Genomic DNA, 18,124 nt, shown 5'->3' with positions numbered 1-18,124 from the left:
ACCCCGGCCTGCCTCCAGCGGCCCTGCCTCTGCCCCTCACCCTCAGAACGCGGTCGGGCTCGGTCCCTGGAAGGCCTGCCCTGTTTACCCAAAGCCACGGCAGAAATGAAGTGTTTTTCCACCTGCCGAGAAGTCAGGGCTGAGAACAAAGTTCTGGGTCAGAAGGATGGGGCTTCCAATTTCAGTCTCACCGTGGTCTGCTCGCCTGCCGATGGGGATAAGCCCACCCGTAGGTGAGGTCCTGGTCTATAAGTACCAGAGTCTATAAGGCCCACAGCCATGGTGGGGCCACGTGGCTCAGGCACTCATTCCCACTGGGTACCCAGGGCCCGAGCTGGTCTCCACGGGGCCTTGGGAGCCCCCACACTGGCTCTGTAATACTCTTCCGCCCTTGTTCTGGTCTCGGCCTCTAGGCTGCAATCACTAAGCAGAACCAGGCCCCCAAGTCTCATTTCCAGTTTTTAATGTTTTTCTTGCAAAACCCAAAATATAAAACTGGCAGGGGAATGGAAAACAAGTTCTGTACATTTTATATACACGAGGTCTGTGATTTTAAAACTATTTGGGAGACAAAGGGAAGACACAGTCAGGGAATGTCACAGATCCTGGCGGGTACCTCTGAGCGCCCGGCTCAGGCTTGGACACTTGCTCCCGGCCAGTGCTGGGCGGCCGCTACAAACCCAGCACCCTGAGGGCGTGGAGAGCTTTGCTCTGGCTGCTCAGGCTGGGTGCATGGAGGTTGGGAACACACAGGAGGTGGGCAAGGTAGCATCTGTAGTAGACGGTGGACAGGTATGGGCCGGGCCTTCCTTCAGGTGTCCGTGTAGATGGAGGGGATATGACTCAAGCAGTGGTCGAAGGCTCCATTGGGGAAGAAACTGCAGTCCTCGGGGCCGCTGGACACGATGTCTTCAGATGGCTGTGGTGGCAGCGCTGTGGGGCCTGGGGCCTCAGCCAGGGCCTCGTAGCCTAGGGGTGTGTGGGGGAAACAGGGTCTGGGCTGGGGAGCTCAGAGGCTATGGCTTGTCATCTTTCCCCAACCTCCAGATCCCCCCTCTGGCCCAGGGTCTCTCCTTACAGCATCCCCTCCGCAGGGCCTGCTCCGAGCCCTCTGCCCTTCCAGGTAGGGAAGGTGGGTGGTGGGTGGGGAGGCGCCCTAGTCCTTGCACTTTAAGATGCCCATGACAGCTGGGGAGACAGGCAAGTGCTGGCTTGGGGGTAACTTTCACCCAGTGCTAGCCTGTGGGGCAGAATGTGTAGAGGAGGGGATGAGGGTAGGCAGGTCCCCTTCTGGCAGAAGGACCCTGGCCCAGCCCACCCTTTCAGGTTCCTCCACCCCACCAGACACAAGAAGCCTCAAGAAGGGGACCAGCACTCACTCGGCACTCACTAAGGGCTCGGTGAAGTAGAATCTCATTTAAGCTTCACAACAATCCTGAGAGACTCATTATCCCATTGTTCAGCTGAGAAGACAGACTTAGAGAGGGCAAGATACTTGCCCAAAGTCATATTGCTGGTAAGTGGCGGAGCTGGGCTTTGAACTCAGGTCCATCTGGCTCCGAGACACCTGGCTCTTCCATTGGACATGCTGTCTAAGGGTGGGGTCACTGCTCAGAAGCCCTCAACCTGGCAGGACCTGGAGAGGGGCCTGCACAGGCTGCCTATCCCGTCCTTGCCCCAAGGGCTCTGTGCCTGAGCTGCTGTCATGAACTTCTACAGCCTAAGACAGGTGGGCCTCAGTCTTCCCACCTGTGTAATAGGCCAGGCTGAAATATTCCTGACGCTCCATGGCCCCACCTTGGCGGTCTATTCTCAGCTTGGCAGAGGAGGTGTGGGCAGCTGAGCAGGGCCTGGGATGGGTGCTGCAGGCTGCGCTACCACCCAGACAGGGGAGAGGGGAGGCCAAAAGAACCCCCTAATCTACGTGGGGGGAGGGAAGTTCCTTTTCACCCCCTAAAAACTGTTTATTTCAGGCCTTGCTGCTAAACCAAGAAATCTGCCGTGGTCTGGCTGGGCCTGGGTGGAGGACCGGGCGGTGCGAGCGAGCAGTGCTGGGCCCGCGGCCGGTGCCTAATCACACACCCAGCCACGCGCGTGCAAACACAGAACACACCCACCCGTCCCTGCACACCCGTGACTGGGTACCCATCAGCCTGGGGTGCATGCATGTGACACATCCACCGAGAGACACACTTGCACCCGACTCAAACACCGTCTGTGCACAAAGATGGGGTCACAGGATAGAGGACCCCGGGGTGTGCACAGATAGGGTCACGGAATGAGGAACCCTGAGGTGTGCACAGAGGGGATCACAGAATGGGGAACTCAGGGGTGTACACACAGATGGGGTCACGGAATGGGGAACCCCGGGGTATGCTCGCAGACAGGGCATGAACATTGGCACAAGCACGATGTGAGCACACGTGCCCTGAAGCTCCTTATACACTCGTGGGACTCACACTGCCTGGAAGCCACCTGTGCTGGCCCCACATGCACACGTACACACAGACGTGTCCATGGACACGCTAAGAAAGAACCCAGCCACAGGCACGGGGGCATGTGTGTAAACAGAAAACATGCACTCACAGCTTTGTGTGTGCTCGACTGTAGCCTCAGAGCTCGTCCCTGTGCCTTTATCCTCCATCCCAGCTCCACTCACCCAGAGCAGCCCAAGGTGGATCTGGGACAGGGTCTCAGGCTCCCCTTTGTCTCGGGCCCCCATCCTACCGAGGCCTTGTAGCTGCAGCTGGACCTGAGCTCTGGGGCTGCTCTGGGAGGGGGCTCGGCTTGGGGAACCACTCAGATGTGTCTTGCTCTGACCAGGACGAGCCCTGCCGGCCTGAGCCCGACTACCTCGGGCCAGGTACAGACCTCCCCTCTCGCTGGGCTTCTCCACCCCAGGCAGGGGCATTACCTGGGGAAGGCCCACGGCCCTACAGGGGACACACATGTAGTACAAGGAACAAGCACGACCTTCAGGCTCTGTCCCTTCCTAGCAGAGTGGCCTCATCTGCTAAATGGAGATCAGTATTTGTCTCATTCCCTGCCGGATCCCCAGGGTCTACAACAGTGCCTGCACATAGTAGGTGCTCAGTACACATTCAAAGGGAAACATCAACTAGGCTGTGGGCTCCAGTCTGATTCTTCTCTGCTCTTCAGAAACCTGCGAGAATGCAGACATGTACAAGCCAAGTGACAGTGTAGAAGGAACAGACTGTGGAGACAGGCAAGTCCCCATTCTGTAGGATCCTGGGACCTCACTGTGCCTTTAATTCCCCCTCTGTAACCTGGGGATGACTCTGTCTCATAGGGTTGTCCCCAGGCTGTGGGACAATGTGCATAAAGCGCCCAGCACAGGGTTGGCCCTTGGTAGGCGCTCAGGGGAGGCAGGCAGGGGGCTTACCTGGGGCAGGTAAAGGTGCACTGAGGCTGTGGTAGCCATTGGGCCGCAGCGTGTTGAAACCGTGGGCCTCCTCGGCCAGCCCATCCCCACTGGCTGCTGGCTCGGCGGTCCGGTAGCAGTCACCATAGGGAAAGCAATTTTGGATGGAGTGGAAACTGCCCTGGTACCCTGCAGAGAGAGGCAGCAAGGGCTGCATTCACAGAGGAAAGAGGCCCAGGGCAGGGAGGGGCCCATCCTCACTGTACTGGTCAGCCCCCCCCACTGTCCTGTCCAGGCGTGGTGGGTGTGACTGAGAGAAGGGAGCCACAGGGCGGAGAAGGTACCAGGTGTCCTGCACCCCCTTTCTGCCCTGCACTGGAGGGGTTTGGGGAGGTGGCTTCATGTGGCTGTGCCTGACTCGAGTCACTTGTGGCTGAGAGTGCTCTGAGGGAAGGGACCGTTGGCTCTCTATTCCCTTCCCCTCTGAGATAACCAATCATTCACTGCTCCAAGCAGCAGGCTGTTCCCTGCCTCTGCCGATGCTGTTCCCTCTGCTGTGAGAGCCCTTTGACACCTCACAGATGGAACAAACGCTTTCCCCACTCAGAACGAATTTCCTCCAGGAAGTGCTCCTGATGAAGCGTGTTGGGTCACCTGACTCCGGGTTCTCCCAGTGTGGCCTTAGTGACCACTGCCATTCTGTTCCCCACCTGCCTCCCCCTGGTCGGTGACCCATTTCTCTTGGGCACCCTAGCAGTAGTCGGTGTGTGTATAGGACAGGGACCTGGGCCAGAGCTTACCTTGCGGGCTGGGCAGAGGCGGGGGTGGAGGGCTCTGGAAGGGTGGGTAGGGTGGCTTGCTGGGGAGTGTAGGGAAGGGCTGGCCCCCTGGAGAATGGCTCTGGGAGGACGGTGGCAGCGGTGGTGGCCCGAGCCCCTTCAGTGGGCTGACCATGGGTGAGAGGAGGCTGGGTCCCAACCTAGAGAGAACAGAGATAACCATGAGTGATATGGGCTCTGGGGTTGTAGGGGCCAGAGGCAAGGCTACTGCTGCTTGCTCCCCTCCAGCAGTGGTGAGCTCACTAGCTGACTTGCTCTAACTTACAACAGTGCAGTTAGAAGAGGAAGTTTTATTTCTGATTATGTTTAAACTGGAATTAAATTTTAAAATCTTGTAAGCGTTAGGGCCCAAAGGAATCAGTAAAGAAAAGCTTCCTTCTGGCATTTAGAACTGATAGTCAGCAAGAGACACTGGTTATAGGCATGACCTTTGGAGTTGACAGAATTGTGTTTAAAAGCCCATCTGCTCTCACTGGCCACGTGACTTGAGGCAAGATGCTTAATGTCTCTGAGCCTTGGTTTCCGACAGGGTTGCTGTGGTCTCTGCCTGGTACACTGCAACTCTTATAACCCCATGCAGAATACCAGCCGACCTTGCTGGATCTAACTTTGTGCTTGTTGCTCTGGACACCTGGAGGACGAGCCCAGGAATGGCCACGCTGAAAGCCTTGGCAGTTCCTTAGCAGGAGAAGACTCCGTGGCCCTAACGGTCACCATTCACTGAGCCTCCATCTCACCCCAGGCCCCGTGGGAGATGTTCCTGTGTCCTCACAGACCAGAAAACCAAGGTTCAGAGAGGATGCCTAAGTTAGTCCTGGCCACACAGCACTGCCATACACATATAGGGCAGGTAAAATAAAGAAGGCAATGTAGACAAGCACCCAGTATGATGCCAAGTACATCCTTAGCCACTCTATGAATCACCATCATTATTACCAAGATGAAGGGAAGGAAACCTAGCAGGTAGGTTGATGTCCAATTGGACTTTATTTCCCTCCATGTGCACTTTCAGTGACCTCTGTCCCCATCCCTGGCCATCTCTCATCCACTTGCATACATCCTGTGATGGGGGACTCACCACCTCCCTTCATACACAGCCTGAGGGGAGGCCGCCTAAGCCTGTGCTCTCTGGAAGCTCATGTTCTGAAACAAGACTGCAGTGGCTGAGCGGTGCAGTCACCCCGAACCCAGCTGAGTGGAGGTGGGCCATCTCACTGGACGGTACTTCCTCATGTTGCCTTCCTAAGCCTCTGGATCTGTTCACAGGAAATGACCCGAGGCTCAGTTGGACTTGGGGGCTTTGGGGACCAGGTTGAGGCTCCCAACCTATAATGCATTTATGTGCACTGCAGAAAGAGGGAGAGAGGAGCGTTCGCTCTCCATTTTCTTATTTGCATTTGTGGATTTGTTGGATCCTGCACATTAAAATACACTGCAAACTGAATGCCACAGCTCTAGGTGACCTTTGCAGGCCAGGCATCTTACCGTGGCCCACCCTCCAAGACATAAGGTGTTCACGGCTGGGTCAGCGCCTCTCACTGGGGAAGCAGGACTGTCTTGAAACCAGAACGGGGACCTGGAAATTGGTCAGTGGGCTCCACGTCTGTACCTGTGCTGGGTCCCTGTCTGCTCCCTCCAACCTGGGCGTCCTGATGTCACTACTCCTTCACTGCACTGTCACCATTCATACATGTGGGACCCACCACTGTGAGTGTGCTGAAGGCAGCAAGAAGGGGGGCCTATGCACTGGGTCCCTGGTCCTTAGCCCAGCTCCTAACACCCTGTAGGTACACTCAGCCTCCTCAAGTTAATGGACTAAATCCTCCTCCAGGCTCTGTGAAGGAATGATCATCCTCATCCTCGTGAACAGGCCAGTCTCACAGGGCTGTCAGGCGGGCCGGGTCTTCCCCTGTGCTCTGTAAATGGTGGAGAGAGCTCTGCACAAGCCGTGGGACCTCATGACCAGTGCTCCCGCTGAGGCTGGACCCAGGTATGGCCAGGAGGGTGGATGCTCCTTTGGGCCTGCTGGGTGGTGTCCGCCTGCCGTACGCCCAGCCCAGCCTGGCACCCACACTCCAGCTCTTTCCTAATTCTCTGTCAGCCTCCTGCCCTGTAAGCTCCTTTGCGGAGGGCCAGGTCTCGGGCCTCTCTGTCCCATGGTGCTCAGCCCTGGGCCTGGCACACAGCAAACAGCTGATACATACTGACAAATGGGTTTCTGAATCGCTCAGCTACAAAACCCAGAAATTAACGGCGCTGCAAAATTAAGGAGAACCAGATCTGAAGGGGAAAAAACATGCATTTCCAAAGTTTGTTTTTCTTGTCTTAAAGCTGCCATAAATTCACATTTGGCACCTTCACAGCCAGTGAAATTAAACAGAACATGACTCTCTCCATAGCAGACGTGAAGGCTGAGGTTATGCTGCTCTACCTGAACCCTTTAAAAGGAGAAAAGATCCTCTGGAGCTCCTCTTCTGACTCATGCAAATGATTCCTAAATCAAATATTTTTGCTACAATTGGAACCTATAAAAATTACTATGAAACCCCACTGGCCTGGCAGACTGAGGGCTTCATACCTTGTACAGGGCTGGGGAAAACACCACCCTGTTCGGCGTCTCCTCCGAGCCAGAATAAATAAATTTGGTCATGAAGTCAGGCCCTCTTAGCATACTTTTGAGTGAATCAGATAATTCTGTCAAGCTATTTAAACGTCCCAGCAAACCACCGGGGAGCCACGAGTGGCCTTCCCTGTTGACTTTGGCAGGGAGTGGAGGCTGAAGGCCTTTCTGCCCCCCTCTTCTCATGGGCTGAAAAAAGAAACCCATTCAAGCTGGGCCCAGGCCTGGTGTCAGGCGTGAGCACCCTTCTCTCCCGCAGCCCAGAGGAGCCTGGGCACCTCGCGGTTGGAAGACTTGAGCCCGGGTTCCAGCAGGCATGACTGGGTGGGCAGGCTGGGGGTCTGTCTCGGTCTTGTCACCACTCTGCCTCTCGTTGCACGAATTCTTGACGGGTACTTATGCAGGCGGCAGGCAGGTGATGAATGAGGCAGAGCAGAGTGCACAGGCCTGAGCGGGGAAAGGCCTCTGTGGTTTATTTTTCTTGGGTTGGAGATGTTTGGGGCTGGCTGTTGGGTGAGCAGGTGGCCTGAGCCGGTGGGTGGGTGGGTGGGGGACAGAGGGCTGTGTCCGTGGAAGCTGTAACACATACAGCATCAGGCATGTGCAGGGATCTCACTACCTTCTTCCAGGAGGGTATTTTAACGTCCACTTCACAGAGGAGGGGCTGAGGCTTGGGGAGGGCTTGGTTTTCTGGGACCTTCTTTGCACCCCATCAGGCTGCCTCCTCATGGCTCTCCACCCACCCACAACCACAGTCTTCTGCTGTTCCACGAATGGCACTTCCGCCCACCCAGGGGCTCACCCCTGAAGGCCCCTTCCTTCCCACAAATCAGAGATTACCTAAGTCCTGCTTATTCTATGTCACTAATGCCTTCTGGGAGTGCCTCCTGCCCACCTACCAGCCCTGGCTCAGGCTGCCACCCACCTCACACTCCACCCACATCTGATGCGCCCCCAGCAATCTAGGCCCAGGCTGCAGGATGCATGTTCTCATCCCCAAACCCGACCACATCCCTGCTTAACACCCTTCAGACAGAGTCCCACTACAGGCCTCCTGGTCTGGCCCTGGTAACCTTTCCCCTGCGCTTCTCACCCCACACAAAGGTTCCTGTTTCCCAGAACACACCAAGCTATCGCCATGCTTGCCTCCACTCTTGCTGTTACTTTCTCTCAACCTCTCCACTCAGCCAACTCCTACTTAACCTTGGAGGTCCAGTTTAGCACCTCCTCCAGGAAGTCTTCCCTGCCATCTGCCCCCACCGCACTGGGTTCTCCTCGGGGCTCCCACAGTCCCTTCTGCTTCCTTCCCTCAGAGCACTTGCCCTGTGTAGTCAACCCCTTCAGCTCTGTCCATCTCCTCACAGGGAGCCTCTCCAGGGCTGGCCCAGGGCCCCCCACACCAGGGTCTTCATAACTGGACATTAAATAAATGGATGAGCGAGTAGGAGGAGGAGCCCAGTGAGGAGCATAGGCAACACATTTGGTAATGAAGCCAGGTCCGACCCAGGCCCAGGCGGCCAAGGCTGTGGTCTTAGGGAGGTGGAAGGAGCTGGGGCCAGGCCTCAGGGGACACGTGTGATCATGTCCTGCCGGCGATAAGCGAGAATGGCAGGGAGGGCAGGCAGTAGGGCAAGAAAAAGTTTTCTGCAGCGTTAGAGGCCAGCAATGAGCACAGGCACCATCTCCACCCATTAAGTGGCCACAGTGGGAACCACATTAAATGCAGAAAGAGGCCACACCTCCCAGTAGTGATCCTGCAGGAAGGGCAACGGTCACAGCCACGGTGGTAAAAAGTGGGGCGAGGCCCGGGCAGGCATCTCTGGAGTGGGCAGCAGGCAGTCTGCTCACCAAATGCATGGTGCGAGCCAAACAGAAGCCAGAGTGAGGCTACCAGGAAGCCTGGGTGTGGCAACCCAGAATGCAGGGGTCACGTGAGGGCATGGCATCTCCCCAGGGCTGCCCCCAAAGGGGAGGAGAAGGTGTGGCATCAAGAAGTCCAGGTGCCGATACCCGCTACCCGGTAACATTACTGTGAGGCACCAGTGAAATCATGCATGGAAAGGGTTTGGTACAGACACAGTATACAGGAAGTGCTGCCTAAACACGGCTACTTTCACTGTTAGTAACAACCATTGAGTGTGTAGGACGCCTGCCCTCACCTCCTCCCATGCAGGTGCCTGCTTGCTGCCTTGGAGAAGGGCTGGCTTGCTGTACATACCCATCCCTGGTGTTCTCAGCCGTGGGCAGAGGGGACAGATGATGGGAACTGGTGGTGGCGTCCATTGGGTGGTGCCTGGAAGGGACATCGTGCGTGGGGGGCAGGATGCCTGATGCGAGCCCATTATGGGGGGTGATGGAGCCAGGATACACGCCTGCAGGGAAGCAAACAAATATCGCTGGGCTTCGGCCATTCCCTAGAGATGGCTGTGGATGACCTGGGAGCTGTGTGTCTGCTTATATAGAGAAAGAAGGGAAACCAGCAAGGCTGTGTTAATAGAAGGTTAGGGCCCAGACAAGGGAGACGATGGTTTTATTCTGTTCTGTTCATGCCTCGACTGAAGGGCTGTGTGCAGGGCTCAGGCCTATTCTGATAGCAGAGTTCCGACAAGGGGTTGTCAAAGACATGGGGTGGTCGAGCGTGTGTGCGTACGTGTGTGTGAGCATGCCTGTGCTGGGCAGAAGGGTTATATGGAGCAGGCTGCCTCAAATCTCTGGGGCTGTTCTGCGAAAGAAGGGGCTGACTCTGTGTATGTGTGTAGCCTCAGAAGCAGACAGGGATCCTGGAATGGAGAGAAGCTTCAGAGAAGAAGACAAGCTCAGGGCTGGGCCATTCTTTCTAACAGGCTGAGTTGCTGTAGGGTAAAGGGCTGCCTTTGGAAAAAATGAACTCCCCATCATCCCCGGAGAACTCCCCATGCACTGCCCGGAGATGTGCAAGGAGATCCCGGATATCCACTGCAAGGGGTTCCAAAGAGAGGATGACTATGCTAGCTGGATGGCAGGCTGGCCTGGGAGACCTCTGAGAAGGGATGCCACGGATGGTTGCACAGGCTGTACACTGCACAAGAGTCCCAACTGAGGAGAGGAGTCAGCCAGGCTCTAGTCTCAGATTCTAACCCTCTAGAAGACACCTGCAGGTTGATACCACCTTTTATCACCTTTTACTCCCAAGGGTCTTATCCTTGTTGAAAAGATAAGTGGGCTAATGAATCGAATGGGGACACTAGGTCAGAGTTAGTTTATTGCTCCAGGGACCTTACTGAGGGTCTGAGTGCAGTTACTGAGGACAGCGAGTCCCAAATGCCTTCACCGAGGAACCCTAATTAGAGGAGAGACACAGCAAGAATTGCAAATTTCTGACATTCCCTACTTTATCTGAAAAAAATTGGTTTGATTCTGCATGTCCCTCTTCAATCTGGCCGTGTTTATTTGAATTTTAGTAGAAACTGACATCATTTTCTCAGAAATCAATTCATCAAGTATCAAGTTAATGCCCTGGGAGGACTCCGTGGCCCCGGGGGCCATACCCAGAGCTGCACTGATGCAGTGTCCACTCTGATTGGTAAAAGCTCATCCTGGGCCAGCTGCTACATTTTGAATAGCAATCTGGTCTCAGTGGATCCAGACCCAATGCTCTTTTTCACCTCATGAGGACCATCTGAGAACTCATCACACTCTTTTCATGGATGGGGTAAAGGAGGGACTTTTACCTCCTCAGGTGGTTGGGGTTCCAAGGCTAGCCCATCCCAGGCTGGTCCCTCAGGCCCAGGCCTGCTATTCAGGAAACTTTTATAAGGAATTGAGCGGGGCTATGACAGGGATTGCAAGCTCAGTGTCTTACATGGCATGACAGGAAACAAAATAAGTGAAACTGCAGGGTTACCACAGGGAGTAGTGGGGACTGCGGCAAAGTGGAGAGAATGGGCCTCGTAAGGCCTTTACATTGAAACTGTTAAAAAAAGAAAAGAAAAGAATGAAACACTGTACTGAGACCAAACAGTTTGCAAACCCTGTCCTGGAGTTAAAGCAGCAGACACACTATGGATGGGTTTTATTAGGTGAAATTCTACTCTTACAATAAATGTTTGTTAGCAAGTTACTGTTCATCAAGAATAAGGTACATGTCAAACTTTTCCCACACCAGGTGAACCACCTCAACAACTGTCTATAGGGGAGGTAATGTGATCCCATTGTCAGACGAAGAAACTAAGTCTTAAGAACTTCAATGATTTGTCGCAAGTCACACAGTGGGCAGCTACTCAGGCCTCCCAAGGGATGCCAAGAGAAAGTCCATTGAAAGCCATGCCCAGCAACGGTCTAGGGCTCCAGATCAGGCTATGGCCTGGATGTCTGGCGAGGGGCCCCTGGTTCAGGCTTCACTGCGGGACGGGGCTCGGAAAGGGTTCCTGAGGGACACTGCCTCTCAGGCCGTGTCCTTACCCTCCCTGTCTCAGGGACCGCTGCTCACACGGCATGTACCACCCATATATCCATCCACTGCCTCCCTCGGCCACAGGTCTCTCCCCAGCTTGGTGAGAAAAGCACCAGAGGGGATTTCTGTGGATGGAGCCGGCTCAGTGCTGCGCATGGCTCGCTCCACTCACCACTCTCGCTAGCACCGCTTCACCTGCCATCTTGAACCAATTTGGGAGCCTGACAGCTCAGCAGGCCTAGAATCCTGATAAATCCCGCTCCTTCTCCCTCAGCCATGCTGACCTCATGCTTCTCACATCCTCACTGCCCATCACGTTACCCTGGGTCTGCTAAAGGAGGCCTGCCAGAGAAGCTTCTGAGGGTTTCCTCTGAGGAGAGCTGGCCGTCCCGATGAAGGACAAACTCACAGGAGCTTCCTACAGTTTGACAATGAAAATTCCATGTCACCCTCACCAGCTCCTCCCTCACCCTCACTCTTCTGTCGGAGACTCTTCTATCCTAACATGACTTGGATCTGTTCCCCTGCTTTCCCCTGCCCTAGTCTGGGTCCCTGCCTGTACCCCCGCCCCAGAGGATGAACACGTGGGGGGTGTCTGAGTGTGTGAACTAGGCATATTGAGCATGCAAAGAGATGCTAGATAGAAATGAGGGAATCACTACATGCAAGGGGCAGCAGGAGTGGGAACGCCATGGGGCCGGCCCAGCCTTTCCCCAAAACGCACCACTTCAGGCTGTAAATCAGCGTCATCAATCATCAGCCATGAGCGCTTAACCTCTGGCCCTAACATCTGTTCCCAACTGTGCCTCAGGCATCTGCTGAGCGGCCTGCAGCAGGCCTGGCGGCCGAGGCCCAGAGGAGCCAGGCCTCCTTCCCTCCCCGCTGTGCTGCAAGCTGCTCGAGGACAGGGACCAGGACGGGGCCTGACATACGGTAGGTGCTCTGTTCGGTGCAGCAGAGCCTTCACAGCAGGGGAGACGGCAGACCATTTGGGTAAGGGCACTGCCTGCAGCCAGACGGTCTGGATTCAGATCCAGCCCCTGCCATTTACTGGCTGTGGAACCTCAGCAAAAAGTGACTTGAGCTCTTAAGGCCTCAGTTTCCTCATCTGGAAAAGAAAGAGCACACTAGCGTGTACTTTATGAGGATTATGTTAATACATACATGTACAGTCCCTAGAACTGCTCTTGTACATACTCAAAAAATATTGGCCATTGTATTGTTGTGAGATGGATGAGTAAATACTCTTCTCATTCACCATGAGCAACAATAATAACAATAAAATTATTGGTCACATTAGGTTTATATAAGTGATCACACCCACAGTCATGCTTGTGGTCACAGTAGTTCTAGGCGGGGAGTGCAGGGGACTGAGGCTCAAAGCAGGGAAGACAGCCTTCACTCACTGTCAGAGCAGGGCTGGGCAGGCACGCTATGATCCCAATGCTGCCTCGTCCATGCTGCTGCCTCAGTGACTTTCTCATCTGTAGCATGGGCTCACTGGGGATTGAATAAGATGACGTTTGTAAAGTGACTGGCCCAAGTGCTCAAGAGATGGTTCTTGCTGGCTCCTGCCCCTCCGCCTGGGACAAGCCCTGGGATGGTATCTGGGAGAAAAGGCTTATAAACTGGACCTGCTGCAGATTTCTCCTGACGACCTTGGGTCAATCCTTCTCCTGAGTCCTCCCAGGCTGAAAACTGATGGGCTGCAGGAACTATGCCCCAGGGCAGCCATTGCTAATCAGTCACAGCCCTCTTTCCTGTTGGGTGTCAGAATCTTTCTCAAAACAGAGCTCTAAGAAGGAGGGAGCTGGCAGGTGAGATGCAAACCTTCATCCCTAGGGGTGGTCATCCCTATGGTACCTTCTTACCCTGCAAATTTAGCAACTATGATCCCGTGAGAAGCAGCCTGTGGCTGGAGGGAGGAGGGTAGGTCCCTTTTCCATGGACCGATCCTTCTGGGGTATCCTTGCCCTTGCAGGCCTATCTGAGCACATACCCCTGTGAAGGGCAATCCAGAAAAAGGACAAACACCTCTCTTTCCAAGGCTGTTTTGGTAAGTGCTTTGACATAGTTTTAAATCTGCTGCTACTTCCATGCTGAGAGGAAAGAATACAAAATTGAAAAATAAAAAATGTTTAAAATGGTTGGAGTAATTCAAGAAATCCCAGAGGGTGGGAAGACCTTTCTGCTCTGATGCTGTGGTTTCTTCTGGGGGAGGAGAGGGCAGAGCACAACTTTGTCAGCTGGAATCCACAGGCCACACTGTCCTGATCTGGGCTAGATTCCTAAGCCACACAGCCAGGAACTCCTGCTGGGGCCCAAGACTTGCCCCATTGCTCGTGGCTGCAGAGAGGGACAGACAGGCTGCCCCTCAGCTGGACCAGAGCTTCTGAGTGTCCAGCTGGATGGGCCTGCAGGGACCCAAAGGTTTGGGGGGCCCCATCTCTGGGCCTCAGAGTTTACTGAGGGGCTGGAAGTGATTATTGCCAAGTTGCCCACTCTCTCAGAGCCTTGGTGTTCTCGAGTCAAGGGGTCGTGGTTTGCAGTACGTGGGACTTCAACTTGAGTCCCAGGCCTGAACCTTAAGGCAGGTCCTGAAGGCAGCAAAGTTGCTGCCTTAGTGAAGAGGAGGGGGGAGGAGAAAGGCAAGGTGTGTACAGTGGCTCGGAGGCCAGAGGGAGCAGAAGGTATTCAAGGAACTGTGTCCAGTATGCCAAGGGTGGGCCAGGAGGCTTCCAGGCGCAGCTCGGCCCTGTGCAGCCTCGGAGGCCAGGATGAGAAGAGCCTGGGTTTCCTCCCATGGGCAATGGGGAACCACAGGAAAGTTTGAAGGAATACATGTCCACTTAGATAAGCTACAGACGCAATTAAGCCCAGAGGAGTGGGTGTCCCTCAGCAAATCGTGCCTATATGGCTCTGAGTGGTCTGTGGGCATTCTTGTCTTCTTGCAGGGCTGGATGGCAGTAAAAGGATACTCCAAGCTACGTGCCTGGCCCTGCCTCCCCGCATGCATACCTGGTAGTAGCTCCTGACCCAGGGTGCGGCCACCCTTCCCTTCACTGGCAGCCAGCTGTGTGGACGCGTGGAGCTGCTGTAGGGCCAGACATTCGGTCAGGACGTCAGTCTCAGCATCAGGGCCCACGTGCAGCTGGAGGGCAAGTACAGGGAGAGAGGGTGTCAGCAAGAGACCACCTGCCCAACAGTAATGCTCACCTTAGGGGACAAGGCAGTAAGGACAGTGGCCCCAGGGTAAGACTCTTTATCTCACTGAGCCTCAGTTTCCTCATCTGTAAAATGGAGCTAATTGTGTACATTGTGAAGGTTGTTAGTTCAGGTCTGAAAAGCAAATACTAAGCTGAGATTAAACATGTAAGAATGTTAACAGGGGAAGTGCCTGTGTGAGAGCGCTGGGCAAGCCGGGAGAGCCATCAGACCGAGATACGAGTCTAACCACCAGAAAAGGAGGGAGGAAAAGGAGGTGGATGGGAGCTTCCTAGACTGGGAGTCTAGGGAGCCAGGGGGTCCTCAGGGAGTCAGAGTTTGCTGGAAGTAAGTCGGGGGGCGGGTGTCCTGTGTCTCCTGGGAAGGGGTCTTATCTCAGCACCCCCGCAGGGCCTGCCACATTTAGTCACTGGCTGGGAGCAGCCCGCAGGAGGCACAGCGTCAGCATGACGCTGAGGTGGGTGTCAGTGCAGCAGCTGGGGCCTCCCACAGGTGGCTGGAGGTCTGTGAGGTATGTCCTCATGGCTGCCACGGAGGTGGACTGGTGCGGAGAAGTAAAATACAGCAGGTACGCAGTCTCTTCCCTCCTTCTCACCCATCCCCACCATCCTTTTTCCTTCCTGGCATAAGGTCCAGGGGAAATAGTCCAGGGCTAGGGACAGAAGACCTGGGTTCAAATCCCACTCCGTCACTTCTTACTCTGTGTCTGACATTGGGCAAATAACCTCTCTGGTTCTTCCTCTCCTGCCTGTAGCAACAATAATCACCTCTCACCCCAGGCTGCTCCGAGGCATAATGAGATGATGGGTACAAGCATACTTGTTAAATGTGCTGTGTAAAGGGCTGGCTGACTCTGGCTGGCCGTGTCTCACAAGGTCACATGACAGTGGGCACACTGGATCAATATATGGATCCGAGATCATTGGCTAAGAGCCAGCTTGGGCTGGCTCATCTTTGGCCAAGCACCTTCAGTTAATCCCAGAGACAGACTGGGGACCAACACCTCAGAACATCTTTGCTTCTCCAGATGGCGACAGATCGGGACAGGGAGGGGCTGGTTGGTGCCTTAGGGACATCAGGAGATGAGAGGGCATGCACCTGGAGGGAAAAACTGCTTCTCACAGGGAAATCCCAGAGCCTCACTTCTGGAGCCCTGAAGATTGACTTGTTCAAATTCTCATTTTATCCGGGACAAAACCAACCCAGAGAAGGGGACAGTCTTGTCTCATGTCACACAGCAGCTGAGAGTCAGCCCCAAGGGTTTTTCCACTCTCCGAGGCCAGAAGGGCCATCACCCAGGCTTGGAGAGGGCATGCCCAGCCTCTCCATGGGCCCTCAGCTCCTTGACCCAGCAGCTGTTTTCCATGTAAATTAAGTTTCTGGCAAAAGAGGGCCAAAGCATGCCTTGCAGACCACAATGTCGATTGGATTAGGAGCAGCGGGAGAGGAGAATTAAGGAAGAAAAGCATTTCTAATTCTCTCTGAAACGCAGCAGGGCTGCCAAGGAGCTGTCATAATACAAGGGTCGCTTTACCCAGAAAGATACATCATCCCCGATGGCTCTTAATAGATACTTATTGTTGGGAAGTTTGCAGATCTGCGGCCCCAGGTCCCTGGGGCCCAGTGCAAGCCAAGCATGGGGCCTGGGAAAACCAGGGCAGGATTCTGGTCCTCGGGCACCAGTCCCCTGGGGACAGAAGCCTCCTTGGCACAAAGCCTAGGCCGTTCCCTATCCTGCTCAGGCCCCTCAACCTGAGCATGGTGGGGAGAACTCAAGCCCTGGAGACAGATGGGTCTGGGATGGGACCCTGGCTCTGTCACTCCCATTTGGCACAACTCTGGGCAGATTTGTGAACTCTCTGTGCCTCAGTTTCCACATCTCTAAAATGGGGAAAATAATCAGTGCCCACTTCCTAGGGTTCTAGTGAGGATGACATGAGATACAGTCTGAAACATAAGGCTTGGCCCTCCCTTCTCAGGGTGAATACAGATGTGGTGTTTTCACTGGTGAGTTCATGGTCCCGGCTTTAACTATGTCCCTTTTCTGTTCTCCTGCTTCCAGTGGCTCCCAGTGCCTGCAGGATGAAGACCAAAGTATCGAGCCTGGCTGCCCTCCCCATCATCTTTCCCACTGAGGCCTGCTTGCTCCAACCCCCCCCATCTCTACAAACCCCTATCCCATGGACTAACGCGGTCTGCTTTTCTAGACTCTAGGCCTTTCTCTGCTTTATTCACACCTGTATCCACAGCTTGGAACACTGCTCGAGAAATAGTAAGGTGCTCCATGAAGCTTGCTAGCAACTGAATGGGCTCTTTCCCCTCTGTCTTCCTCCGTCATGCTGACGGCCCCGGAGTGGGCCCTGGTGTTTCTCTTCACCCCCATACCCTCCTTGGCACCCATGTACCCCCGCTCCCATAGCCCCAGTGATCTTCTGTAGATGTCGGCTAAACCCAGCTTGGTAGGCTCTGCCCCAAGTTATACTGTGTTTCCCCGGAAATAAGACCTAGCCATACAATCAGTTCTAATGTGTCTTTTGGAGCAAAAATTAATATAAGATCTGGTGTTATTTTACTATAATATAAGACTGGGAATATAATATAATATAATATAATATAATATAATATAATATAATATAATATAATATAATATAATATAATATAAATATAAATATAATATAATAATATAACATATACCGGGTATAATATAATATAATATAATAGAATAGAATAGAATATAATAAATACTGAGTCTTATATAATATAAAACCCGGTCTTATTTTACTATAAGACCGGGTATAATATAATATAACATAATATAATACAATATAATATAATACCGGGTCTTATATTAAGTTTTGCTCCAAAGGACGCATTAGTGCTGCTTGTCCGGCTAGGTCTTATTTTCGGGAAACACAGTAGTCCCAACCCTCCCACTGTGCTGGGTTCCTCAGTGGTTCACACCTTATTCAAAACGGAACCCGCTGCTCTCTCCTGCAAACCTGCTTCTTTCTTAGATTATCTGTCCTGGTGAAGGGGACCACCATCCATCCTGCCTCCCAAACTCTAGCCCTGGTGCTCCTCTGCCACTTTCCTGCCCAGCCCAGTCCCTCTTCTTCCCCTCCTGCTCTGCCCCAGTCAGCCCCTGCCATCTCTCCTGCTCCTCAGTAGCGGCCTCCCTGCCTCGCATTTCCCTCCAAGCACCCTCAACCCATTCTCTAAGCCGCCCCCAGAGCCGTCTTTCAAGGTGACACCCCTTCCCTACTTAAGGGCCTCGATGGCACCCACTGACGTCAGGACAGCCTCAACTCCCTGGCAAGGCTTCGGGGCTGTCACGTCCCTTCCCTGCTTGCCTCGCTGCTCAGCCTCGACACAGGCGGGCTGCCCACTGGTCCTCGCGCAGTGTTTCAAGCTTCACTCATTCTCGGGGGTACACTCTTCTGACTGTCTTCACCTGCCCAACGCTTCCCCTTCTTCAAGACAAAACACAACACCCCTGTCCTGAATTTTTACTTTGGGCCGAGTACCGCTCGAAACCCGTAACATGTGTTTACTCATTTCATCCTCATGACAACCCTTTAAAGCAAGTCCTTCATTGTCTCCACTGGACAGTGGAGGAGCATGAAGAA

General features: G+C 54.0%; 1 protein-coding gene across 2 annotated transcripts in view; it reads right to left on the bottom strand.

The window, feature by feature from the left end:
• Positions 1 to 447: 447 nt before the first annotated feature.
• GLIS1 (GLIS family zinc finger 1) overlaps positions 448 to 18,124 on the bottom strand; it is a 216,386-nt gene continuing 198,709 nt past the window's right edge. For both annotated transcript variants that reach the window (XM_081057163.1, XM_081057164.1), the window contains exons 7-11: positions 14,292 to 14,424; positions 9,060 to 9,213; positions 4,183 to 4,361; positions 3,404 to 3,571; positions 448 to 969 (exon numbers count right to left, since the gene is read on the bottom strand). In XM_081057163.1, coding sequence (XP_080913289.1) covers positions 812 to 969; positions 3,404 to 3,571; positions 4,183 to 4,361; positions 9,060 to 9,213; positions 14,292 to 14,424 — 792 coding nt within the window. In that variant the 3' untranslated portion in view covers positions 448 to 811. The remainder of the gene's footprint in view (positions 970 to 3,403; positions 3,572 to 4,182; positions 4,362 to 9,059; positions 9,214 to 14,291; positions 14,425 to 18,124) is intronic.

This window comes from Rhinolophus hipposideros, assembly GCF_964194185.1.
Source record: "Rhinolophus hipposideros genome assembly, chromosome: 8".
NCBI classification, from domain to species: Eukaryota; Metazoa; Chordata; class Mammalia; order Chiroptera; family Rhinolophidae; genus Rhinolophus; species Rhinolophus hipposideros.
The sequence above is the reverse complement of the archived record's forward strand: the minus strand, read 5'-3'. Positions and strand labels throughout refer to the sequence as shown.